Source organism: Elgaria multicarinata, chromosome 7 (assembly GCF_023053635.1).
Source record: "Elgaria multicarinata webbii isolate HBS135686 ecotype San Diego chromosome 7, rElgMul1.1.pri, whole genome shotgun sequence".
Lineage (NCBI taxonomy): Eukaryota > Metazoa > Chordata > Lepidosauria > Squamata > Anguidae > Elgaria > Elgaria multicarinata.
In genome coordinates this window covers 26,031,793-26,044,881 of record NC_086177.1, presented here as the reverse complement: position 1 = coordinate 26,044,881, position 13,089 = coordinate 26,031,793, and the positions used below count along the sequence as shown (strand labels likewise).

The following is a 13,089-nucleotide window of genomic DNA, read 5'->3' as shown; positions in this document are numbered from 1 at the left end:
TTAAACAATCATGGAATAGTTACCAAAGCAAAGCAAAGCAAACCCAGGTAAGCATGTCACCGCAAGGGAGGTAGGGATATGTAACAATACACACACACACACACACACACACACACACACACACACACACACACACTCACGTGTTGAGGTAAAGTGAGGGATAAACAAGTTCACAAGGTGTAAATGTAAGATAAGCAGAATGCAAAACAACAACGAATCCTCTTCTCTGCTGCGTCAAGCATGGCTACAAGACATAAAATGAATGTCTGCTGGCACCTGAAATCATGAAACAAACCATTCCTTACCGAAACAGAACAATCATGATCTAAATTGTATGCATTTTAGTGCTGTATTACACTAATAATCAAGGCTGGCATCTGCACTTGGCATGCTTGGGCAGCTATCAGAGTCCCAGCACGGCCTGCTATTGATACCTGCTGTTGGCACAGAGCTACGATTTAAATTCCTATAATGCCTCTGACTTTGCATTGCTCCATCATTCCATCCCAGTGGGGGTCTGACATTTTAATTTCCCACAATTCCTGGACATTCATCAGAGCTGCCCGTCACTGTCAGGCAATCCCACTAGGGGGTGCTCTTGACTAGTTGGGGGTGGATGGGTACCATAGTACATTTTGTCGAGGGCCAAATCAAACATGGAGTTGGCCTTGCTGACCAAAAAAACAATGACCCCTAAACACCTTCCCCACCCACCCCATGTACCTTTCATTTGCTTCTTCCACAGTTAGGCTAGTTCTACACTACTGCTTTATAGGGGTATAGAAGTGCACGGATAACTGTTGGGCACATATACTGCTTTCATACTGCTATTTCCTGCCTTTTATTCCACATTATCCAAAACGCTGTAACACACGTGTCCTACAAGATATAAATGTGCAAGAGGGATATAGTGTTACCCTGATGGGATCGTAATAATTTGACACAAGATGTAGATCTGGCCTTAGTCACAACCATGGAAGAAGCAAGTCAGCCAACACTTCCCAGACTGCAAGGCAATTGGGTGACGTTGCCTCAACAATGGAGTAACATTCGCCATCTTTCCAGCAGCTTACAATACGGAGCAGGAATAGGGTGACCATATGAAAAGGAGGACAGGGCTCCTGTATCTTTAACAGTTGCATAGAAAAGGGAATTTCAGCAGGTGTCATTTGTATATTTGGAGAACCCGGTGAAATTCCCTCTTCATCACAACAGTTAAAGGTGCAGGAGCTATACTAGAGTGACCAGATTTAAAAAAGGGAAGGGCACCTGCAGCTTTAACTGTTGTGATGAAGAGGGAATTTCACCAGGTTCTCCATATATACAAAGGACACCTGCTGAAATTCCCTTTTCAATACAACTGTTAAAGATACAGGACCTTTTCATACGGTCAGCCTAAGCAGGAAGGCAGGGTGTGGCCGCCACTGCCTGACACAATGGACAAACTTTGGTCATATTTGTAGAGTTCCCCCACAAGGAATTAGTAAAATGGCAGTCCCTCTTTGCAGGCTGTGAAAAGGGCTGCCATGTTAGGGATGATATTTCACCTCAGCCCTAAAACATTTAATATATGACCTCTCCCATGCAGACCAACATAACGTAACCATATGTAAATTCTAACTTCACATTCTGCAACTGTTCTAGATAGGCAATCTGGTGCTCTCAAACTCCCATAATCCCTGAATATTGGCAATACTAGCTGGTGCTGATGGGAACTGTAGTCTTTATGTGAACTAGGCCATTCAGGTAAACACAGTTGTAATCTGGTAAGGAGCACAGTTTCAGAACGCAGTAGTTAAGCAGCGCTTCCATCACTTGACTCTGACTTTCTCAGCTGTTCATCTGCATGTCAAATCCATCCACGGTTGAGCAGCTGACTGGCAAGCATGAGCAGTGACCATCTACACTGAGGGAAACAGTCAAAGCCCTGTAGAGAGAGATCACACAATGCGCACCACAGGTCAAGAAGACACCCCTGAGATTGAAAATGTTTTGTTCCGCAGAGTCTAAGAGGTCAGGCTGAAGTAAGGACTGCTCAGATAGAACAAGCGGTGTTGGATCCAAAGTGATCACTACATTCTTTCTCTGTATTGTTTTCCTCCAAATGTTACAGTCTCAGAACGAATATTGCCTTTTTGTTAGAATTCACAATGCTGTACTTCCACAATTATGGTGGTGGTGCCTATTACATTTCACTCACTCCAAAAGCCTTCTCTGAAGACAGGCTCTCTTCCTGCACCTACACTACATTCTTTCAGACGGCAGGTGAAGACCTTATCTCTCAGCATTTTAACTGTCTATAAACTTAATTTTAACTTTGCTGTTTTAAATTTGTGTTTTAAATTTGTTTTTCTGCACTGCTGCTGATTTAATCCTGGTTGTGCGTTTATATGGTATTTCATATCATGCTTTTATACAGTTTGTTTTATACTTTGAACGGTTTTAATTTTTGTGAACCACCCAGAGAGCTTCAGCTACTGGGCGGTATAAAAATGCAATAAATAAATAAATAAATAAATAAATAAAAAGCTTTTATTAGTTTCATATGAAGCAAAAACTTGCCAACCTAGGACCCTCCACCACCTCCCCTCTCTATTATATCTGAGATATTTCCACTAGGGATAGATGGGCTTACTGCGTTCGACTCCATCGTATGCCTGTTAAACCACCAGAGCATTCACACCTTTAATCTTGCATAAATGGGGCCTTCACAGCTGCCATTTATGCAACTTGGAAAATACACAATTTCCAGAGCCTCCATTGTTGGCTTTGGAAATTGCATATTTCCCAAGTTGCATAAATGGCGGCCGTAAAGGCCCTATGTATTCAAGATTAAAGGCGTGAAGACACCATTCACACCTAAATTTCACTTTTCTCCACCATACCTTTGTATTGGGGTGGGTGGGTGGTGGTGGGAATCCAGTGGTCACTTCTATTAAATATTAAAAATATTAAAGAACAAATACAGAAGTAATTCAAGCTCCCTAAAAAATATTGGAGAAGACATTTTGGTTGGATTTGGGGACCACCTTTGTTCTGTAAACTGTGATTAACCTGTTATAGCTGCCAGAGTCCAAAAAGGCCCTTCCAATTGTTTTTGGGAGTGGGGCAGGGGATAAAGGGAGACCTTGGATCCAGGGGTCAAGAAGGTCCAAGACACATTACAGAAGTTGACATAATATAAATTCTGTAGATTACATTGCGTTGAGCAACACTTCCCTGATCTTTCCATCGGCGGATAGAATTACAGTTCGCTTTATTATACTCCCAAGCGAAAATAAAAGCTATTGTTTTTATCAAGTTCACGTACCTCAGATATGAGAATCAATATGCTATCTGCTGTGATGGCTTTCGCAATAATCTCATGGTCACCATAATCCAAAACCACACAGGGGTATTGCCATGTGCATGCTGAGCACATGTCCACACTGGCTTTTCCATTCATTCCAATGGAGGGAGCAGATCTATGTTCGCAAGGGGAGATCCCCAATGGCTCACAGCTAATCACTGCACACACAAACACTATCTTCAGAGCGGTCAAGACAAGCATAATAGTAACTGTACAAGTCTTAAAAACTCATGCAAGTATACCATCTCTTGGTAAAGCTTTAGTGGATGGAAACAGTGCATGTATTTTTTTTTCTCCCAGGAGAAAATAGAAGTATGTGTGGATTCAATATCTGGGTCTTACATGGCAGAAAATCCCACTGATTTAAATGGTATGTAGTTTCATATGTGTTTAGGATCAGACCGCCATTTGTGAAAGTGTGACTTCATAATAGTGAAAATCAGCCTTGAAATGTAAGCTTACAAAGTTAATTAGTTTTACAAAATAAATAGATAAATATCATCATATTGCTTGCCAATGTTGGTACTCCTTGCTAGTCTGAGAATGGTGACGAGCATTCTGTAAAGAGCAGAGAGGGCATATGCATGCATCCTTCATAGCACACTTTTTGTAACTTGCCCTGTAAATTCAAAGATCTAAACAGCTTGAGGCCAGGTTACCTGAAGGACCATCTTCTCCCATATATACTTGCCTGGATCCTAAGATCAATCTCAGAGGCCCTCCTCCAAATGCCCTGCCAAATGAAGTGAGGCAGGTGGCTATTATGAAAAAGGCCTTTTCAATGGTGGTGGCCCAGTTTTAGAATGCCCTTCCCAGTGAGGCTCACCTGAAGCCTACATTGTGGACTTTTCAGCATCAGCTGAAGACCTTTTTATTCTCCCAGGCACTTTAAGTTCTTCAGTTCTTATTGTTATAAATCTGTTATGGTATTCTAGATCCTTACACAGCTGCTGGTTTGTACTCTGGTTTTTTACTATAGTTTTAAACTTGGAAAGGTTTTATATTAGTTTTCATCAAACTTTGCTCCTGCAGACTATCTTTATGCTCTTGAAATACTGCAGAGTTTTTACTCTGGCTCATTTCAATTTTTTACCATCAGCTCTTTTGGAAGGGAAATATTTATGAATCCCTTACTCTCAAATTAGCCATGCTAATTGGGCACGGCTGAAACAGTTGAACATTTCTCACTATATTGTCTATATTATAAGGATATTCATTCCCATTACATTGCTCCAATTTTAACAAAATGTCCAGGTAGATCTTACAAGTTTTATTCCTCCCTTCTTCTCTCAGGCTCTACCAGTGAACTCACTCTTAAGGTGGCACAATTTTGCGCCCAGGAATATTCTATTAGGAATCAAATGATTAATTCCATTGTAATTCACTCTAACATTAGATGATAGTAATAGATACTGTCTTTGAAATAAGTATTGATCCCCAATTCTATGTTTGCATATTCTTTAATATTTGTATGGATATTTGTATTTGCCAGTTTCAATTTCATATTTTGTATTTCTAGTCTTTGACCGCAACTAAATAAATGAATGATTTTTTTTTTTTAATCGTGTTTCTCCCCCTGGTTTTAGCAGTAGTGAATTACTATATATACACACCAATGCTATTTCTTAAAAATGTTGGTAGCCCACCTCTAAGTGGATGAGATGGCTTACTGAAAATAATAACTGTATAACCAGTTACACCATGGTAATAATAGAACTTTGATGTCTATAGATTAGTCATTCATGACATAAAAGAAAACAGAACCACTTTATCTAAAGATTGCTTGCCTCATTGCTTGGAAGTGATTTGTACTCACCTAAGGTGAATCTAGTACAAGCGAAAGCAGCTAGAGAGAGGGGTCAGTTTCAAAGGTCTTTTCTAGCTCTTACCACTTTTTGGATGAAGGAATTGTCTGAAACACATACAGCATGGTCTAACACTGGGGGTGTTGAACCTCAGGTCTGTGGGCTACATCCAGCCTGCTTGTGATCCCAATCTGGACTTCTGGGGTCTTCCAGAGGGTTGTGCCACCACCGGTCCCATTTCCTTTCCACAGCCACCAATTGTTTGGAGTTTCTTGGCCTCTTGTGTGTGATTTTTGCCCATTATGGCAGGTTGAAATGCTTCTCCTAATGAGGCTCAGTTACTGGTGGTAACAAGATACGCTGGTGTTTTGGGCCATGCGCCTTTCACCTTTGGGCCCGCCCACCACTGGAAAGCAGCTCCAGAGAGCTTCTCTGAAATTTGACCCTTGGACTGAAAGAGGTTCAACACTCCTGGTTTAGCAAGAAGGGATAATAAGCTATTCACAACATCAGGTGTTACTCAAGATTTCTGCAGGACTTCAAGACTCACAAACAACAGCTCTTGAAATGAAGCAAAGGTAGGGTGGCCATATGAAAAAGAGGACAGAGCTCCTGTATCTTTAATAGTTATATTGAAAACGAAATTTTAGCAGGTGTCATTTGTACATATGGGGAACCTAGTGAAATTTCCCCTTCAACACAACAGTTAAAGCTGCAGGTGCCCTGCGGTCTTTTAAATCTGGTCATTCTAGTATAGCTCCTGCAGCTTTAACTGTTGTGATAAAGAGGGGATTTCACCAGGTTATCCATATATACAAATGACTGTTAACGATACAGGAGCCCTGTCCTCCTTTTCATATGGTCACCCTAGCAAAGGGAGTTGAACAAAAATAAAATCCTACTAGAGAACATGATGGCCCAAGTCCCAAATCATGTCAGTATATGCAATCATCCAGCAATCTATGGCATTTTGTGACAAAGCAATACCCCACCATTTTCTGGATTTACAAGCAAGCCTGCAATTTCATGATTACCACCTTAAATACATTTGCTGACTCATTTATGGGAGGAGGGGAGGAATCTTTTAAAGTTAATAAATCTCCGTAGCACTGAGCAGTATATTCTGTTAAAATGCCTTCTTTAAATGGTATACATCAATGTACCCATCCTGAAATTAAGGGACACATTTTAATTTCCTGTGTTGCAGGTTCAACAACATGGCGGCATGTCATAATGCAAATAATTGGATTTTCTTCTTAAAGGCAAACAAGTTCTCATTGCAGATTGTACCCTAAACTTGTATGGCTGTTGTTACGTAAATCAGATCACTTTTTCTGCCATTTCCTGCACCGTTTGCTTATTTGCTGGACCACATTTTGCAATTCTCCCACAGAAACTATTTATCAGGAGACTTTGCTAAGAGGCAGCCCTTGTAATGGCCTGGCACGACATGGCAAGCCTTGTTGATTTGTCCATTGTGAGAGGCTTCCGAAAGCTCTAGAAATAAGTGGGACTCATAATAAAAAATCTTACCTTGCCAACATATTGATAGTCAGAGCCTGTGTATTCCTCTAAGAGAAAGAATTGATTCCACATCCAGCTTCTTTTGGAACGATGAAAGTCTTTCTTGTTGCTTCTAGATAGATCCAAAACCATTGGGCTTTCTGCAAAACCACTAGTTCTTTTGGATAATGGTGTGGAAGAACTTTGGTGGGGATGAGAAGCCCAGAAGAGGAGCCAGAAGCAATGATAAGTCCTCATTGTGGCAGTACAAAACAAGTCCAAAGCGGTGATTCCTTTCTTCACCTTAATGCAAACTGGTTTTCTGTGCTGGAGCTGGTCTCATTCCGCTTTTGTTCCTTAATGTTCTTTGCTTAGGTCTCTACAGATCTCTGAAATGAAAAAAAGAAGAAGACAATTTATCAAGCGTTTACAGGGCTACTTAGCATTCAGTATAATAGCAAATATGACAGAAAGGTAGCCGTAATTGCCACAAAAGGAATTCTGTGAGGCTCTCAGTTCTTAAATGTTCCAAGTAGTCCTTTACATAAACTGTACGCAATATCTCTTTTGAGTAGGAGGAATAAGCACTATTTATTTAGCTTTTTATCTCACTTACTTGAAAAATACCCATTTGAGCAACTTGATTATTCCTTTGACTATGCTCATGGCGATTCCATTTATTATATCAAGAATAAAATGGTTGTTTTCAATTTGGATATTTTAACCTGTGGTAATAATTAGGGACCAAAGGACATAAATGCTACTTTACAGAAATTTTGTACATTTATGGTTTAGGCATTTATGATGAGGTGGTGCAAGTCCTAATCAATGTACCACAGGAAGTTGTTTGCCTTTCTGTTTGAACTGATTGATGACACTGGGAACTACTTGGAAACCCCTAGTATTTTTTTATGGGGATAGCCCCCTTTTCCAGACATTGCTCCCTTCTTCTTGGGGACTTTAAAGTAAAAATATCCATTTGACTTAGTTCCCTTGAATGGCTCATTAGCACATAACTGGGACTGAACCATTTCTTTTGCTTCCCGTCAGCTGTACTTGGGAAATCCCATTTTGCCTTGGGGCCTTGCTAGACCCTGCCGGATGAGCCGGCAGGGAGGCGGGGTGACAGCGCGCTAACTTTAGTGCGCGCCGCCCTGCCTCCTAGACGGCCGATGCGCAGGGACTGCGGAAGCTCTGTAGTGTCGGCCATTTTTTTTTTTTTTTAAATGGGCCACTTGCGCCCTGAAGACTCCGGACAAGGTAGGTGGGTTTTCTTTTAATTAAGCCCCCCCAATCGCTCCTGATCCCCTCCCATGCCTCCTGCCCACTCTTTCCCCGCCCTCCCTCCCTGTCCCTGTCCCCTATGTCACCCTCCGCCCTCCCTCGCCGTCCCGTGTCGCCCTCCGCCCTCCCTCGCCGTCCCCTGTGTCGCCCTCCGCCCTCCTCCGCCCTCCCTCGCCATCCCCTGTGTTGCCCTCCGCCCTTCCTCGCCGTCCCCTGTGTCACCCTCCGCCCTCCCTCGCCGTCCCCTGTGTCGCCCTCCGCCCTCCCTCGCCGTCCCCTGTGTCGCCCTCCGCCCTTCCTCGCCGTCCCCTGTGTCGCCCTCCGCCCTCCCTCGCTATCCCCTGGGTCGCCCTCCCCCCTCTCCTGCCGGTCCGGCCTCCCCCCCATCTCCCCCCCCGGATCCCCCCAGCCCAATGGGCACAGCGCTGAGCGCTGTGCCCAGTCAGTGGCTTTCCCCAGCTACTCGCAAGTAAGCGAGTAGCCACAAAAAGCCACGGACCTTGCTAGATGTTCCGCAGCCCCGGCCTCAGGCTGGGGCTGCGGAAAAGGCGCACCATAAGCAACTTCGCTTATGGCGCGTTAAAGGCGGCTTCAGTGCGCCTTGACCCCGGATTCCCCTGTGCATCGTCTGGATGCACAGCAGGGAAACTGGGCCTCACAGCGCACTAAGGCCTCGTCTAGCAAGGCCCTTGGTTAACCTCTCTGTAACTAAATTTAGCAATCACTAACAATTACCTTTAATTCACAAATGATAGGACAGAGAAAACTTGTGTTTGGATGCCAAATCTGAAATCTCAATGGAGTATACTTGCGTATCAAATGCAGTGTCATAATGAAAGACAGCATTTCATTGATGGAAACCATTGGTCAAAGATTTGGGAATCATACACACACACACACACACACAGACATGCTGTAAAATACATTAACTATTGACCCAAACAATGAAAGACTTGAAACAGACAATGATCTACATAATGTAGGAGCTACAAATGGCTTTCATACATTCTTGCAGTCTCTAGCATGCTTACTTATTTATTTTTCAGCATTTTTATACTGCTCTACATTTAAACAGATTCTGGAGTGGTGACCAATAAAAGATAAAATGGTGCAGAGATAAAAGGAATAAAACACCATATTTAAAATGGTTAATTTTAAAAACAGAATACCAAAAAAAAAAGCTGGTCAGTTAAGGAAAGCTTTCTGGAATAAAGACGTTTTCAGGACATGCCAGAAACAACACAGTGTTGGTGCTTGCCTGACCTCCAGTGACATGGAGCTCTATAGAAAGGGTGGCCACCACACTGAAGTCTCTGCTATGGATAGACTCCAATTCGGTGATAGGTCCATATGGAACCACCAGGACCATACCCTCTGATGACCTCAGTGACCAGGCAGGTTGATAGGGGAGATCCTCTCACAGGTACCCTGGTCAAGTTCTTTGGGGCTTTATACATACAATGGTTCTGATGGTGGAAAAGGTCAGTCTGGTCCACAAACGTCAGTCTATTTTTATGCATCTTTAATCTGCATCTTTTCTTAGGAATAAGACAGATGGAACACGTAATGCGGTGGGGACATTTTGGAAGTGACCTTATCACCTGTGTCCATTCAAATATACCTATGCTTCTCCAGGGTTGAGCTCTTAAAAACAAACCAGAATTATTTGGCAACTTTGCAGCAGAAGCCAGCTGTGCGCAAAAGCAAAACCACCTTCCCACCATTGCTAGACAGGTTTTGCAGCTTTTCAAAGGGTTGGTAAACAAGGTGATGAGTGAATGATAAACAGAATTCTTTTCATGCAATGCTTTCTGGTGTCAAGAGTAGGCTTGTTTGGACTCCTGCTGAGGCTACACTGGAGGAGGGGCTCACTGACAAGAGCTCCTGGGACTTGCCCCTCCGCTTCACCATTGCAACCTGCATGTTCATCTGCCTCTCATTCCTAGGGTGACCATATGAAAAGGAGGGAAGGGCTCCTGTACCTTTAACAGTTGCATAGAAAAGGTAATTTCAGCAGGTGACATTTGTATGCATGCAGCACCTGATGAAATTCTCTCTTCATCACAACAGTTAAAGCTGCAGGACCTAAACTAGACTGACCAGATACAAAAGAGGGCAGGGCTCCTGCAGCTTTAACTGTTGTGATGAAGAGGGCATTTCAGCAGGTGCTGCATGCATACAAACGACACCTGCTGAAATTTCCTTTTCTATGCAACTGTTAAAGGTACAGGAGCCCCTGTCCCCCTTTTCATATGGTCACCCTAAGTCAAGCTCATGCTGAAGAATTTCCTGTGAGTCCTCTTTTAATATCACATCGGAATTTACCTTAATAATACATTGAGCTACTCATCAATTATGTTTTGTTTGCTTATAGTATGTGAATCCCACCAAAAACTATGCAAAACAAACCATAACTAAGCTCTATCAGACAACAGTGATTGGGGCAGAGGGAGGCAGGGGGAAGAGAAAAAGAATGTAAAATACGAAGCGTGTCACAATATAAAGGCCTAACCTCTTTTTCGTGTCATCGTCTGTCATGTTAAATTCATGCTTAACAGGAAGAAATGCAAAGGACACATTTTAATTCTGACATGCAGAAGCTATCCCTCATTCTGAAGCATACAGAATGAATGTATTAAACTCTTTTTTCACACTAATGAGACTTTCATAAAAAAAAGAAAGAAACACAATAATGCTATAATTGGGTGGGGGTTGGAAATGGCATGTAGTCTGCCTGAGGATAAAATTAATCCATAAATCTCATATGATCTGCTGGAGCAATGGAATTGACTGAACATGTGCACTTAACAATGGCGGCTACTGAATTATGCTTGTCAAAAGGAAGACCGGGACAACAATACCCTCAAGCAAACTCACCAACATGAAGCATCTCTGCATGTTGCTTCCAACCTTTTCCCTGTTCTCCTTCCTCTATTATTTTTATTATTATTATTATTATTATTATTATTATTATTACATTTTTATACCGCCCAATAGCCGAAGCTCTCTGGGCGGTTCACAAAAATTAAAACCATCATAAAACAACCAACAAGTTAAAAACACAAATACAAAATACAATATAAAAAGCACAACCAGGATAAAACCACGCAGCAAAATTGATATAAGGTTAAGATACAGAGTTAAAACAGTATAATTTAAATTTAAGTTAAAATTAAGTGTTAAAATACTGAGTGAATAAAAAGGTCTTCAGCTGGCGACGAAAGGAGTACAGTGTAGGAGCCAGGCAGACCTCTCTGGGGAGCTCATTCCACAACCGGGGTGCCACAGCGGAGAGTTCTTTTAACATGAGGAAATGAGCACCAATTATCCTTGATAATATTTAGTATTTAAGGGATGTGAGGAGCAGGTATGCTCCGCTCCTAAAATCAGAGTGGCGCTTTGATGAGGCGGTTCTCTGCTCCGATTTCTGGAGCAGCTTCCTCACTCCACCCTGTTGGATTTCCTGTCGGAGAACCATTCCATTTTCGGATAACCACCCTATTATAGCCTATGGGAAGCCAAAATGCTTACAGATCTGTCACTTATAAAGATAAAGAGATGAAACTTGGCACCGTGAGATCTCTTAAGTAAGAATTTAGCTATGCCAAGTTTGAAGTGGATCCCTTCATCCCTTGAGTTTTAGGATTTTTTTTTAAAAAAAGGTTTTAAAATTATTATTTTTAGAAATTGTCTTTTTTAAAGATAAAGAGATGAAACTTGGCAACCTGGTAGCTCTTAAGTAGGGATTTAGCCATGCCAAGTTGGAAACAGTTCCCTTCATCCCTTTATTTTTAGGAATTTAAAAAATATTCCCCCTCAAACCATCACCCCCATATGCACAGACACACACATCCAAAACCATGCAGGACCTTTTATCCTTTACTTTGCTGATGCACAGTTGTGCATCTTCAGTTTACTAAAGAAATCTGCTATGTTCCCTGACTGTTTGCTCTAATAGGGTGAAATGGAGGGGGTGCTCTCCCTGTGTGAGGTCAGACAAGAACAAACATAAATATAATATCTTTATTTTTAAAATTTATATAAACTTGACTCCTGCTTTCAAAACAGGAGATACTAGTATTAACAACAGCAAACTTCTCTCTTGTCCCTTCTTCTCTTGACTTTACACCCTGCTGAGTTGCATCCATACTTGCACTACACAGATCAGCCTTTGGCACAAGATTCTTTTCCATATCCTAATATTGGCTTGTGAGACTGTATGGATCTTCACTGCCTGCCAGTCATCAATACTTCCTAGGACAACTCATTTACATGGAATGGTTTTATTTTTTTCATACTGTGAGTATTTTTTCCTAAATCCTTCCTTTCAGCCAACGTCAATTTTTCAAGAAGTGAAGAAAATTGGTTGTAGTTTCATTCTAGCTCCCATAATCTAAACATATGGTATAAAGTACCAAGTTGACACACATGGGGGACTTCGATTTTTGTAGGAGGTTAGTTTCTGAAAGTTTTGCTCTCTTGAGAGAAGATGAAGTGCATATGGGGAGTGGAGCTTGGACTCTTTCTCTCCTGCTTCCTTCATACAGCTCCACAAGCTAGCAAAGGAATGAGTTAAATCATTTAAAAATGGGTTATATCATTTTCAATCCCTCCCCCTAAGCACTGGGGGACACAGAGAAGACTGTGGCTATTGGTTAGCCACAGATGTCAATCTTAAAACTACTCCCTCCCCCGTCAGCATATTCCTAATATGGAAAAGTGTTCAGTTACTCCATCAAAAACTGTTCAGAACCTAAAAAACCTTTGGATGCTTCAGATACCTTTGGAGCTCTGATTGACCTTTGCTCTGCACTGCAGTTTTGAAAATGGCCAATATCTGCTCTGCAAGATTGGACTTCCGACAGACCTCTGACGGCCCCCTCAGGGATAGATTGGAGTCCACACCCCTAATAGTATTTATATAGGGCCTTTGAGTGCTCTATATGGGTTGGATCCAGATAGCCCATTCTGTGAATGGAAGGACTTCTTCTATTCATGGAAGACAGTGAGACCCAGCAGATGCTCCCTGCTGGAAGAAAGGGGTGAAGAGGTGGGGTTGCACTCCCTCTGAAAGACGAGGTTCATAGTTTGGGAATACTCTTAGATCCATCACTGTTGCTGGAGGTCCAAGAGTGCCTTCTATCAGCT

General features: G+C 42.1%; 1 protein-coding gene across 1 annotated transcript in view; it reads right to left on the bottom strand.

Annotated features, from left to right (window-relative positions):
• LOC134401376 (cadherin-6) overlaps positions 1-7,041 on the bottom strand; it is a 76,312-nt gene extending 69,271 nt beyond the window's left edge. The window contains exon 1 of the mRNA XM_063130257.1: positions 6,688-7,041. Within this exon, the coding sequence (XP_062986327.1) occupies positions 6,688-6,915 (228 nt within the window). The 5' untranslated portion in view covers positions 6,916-7,041. The remainder of the gene's footprint in view (positions 1-6,687) is intronic.
• Positions 7,042-13,089: the final 6,048 nt, after the last annotated feature.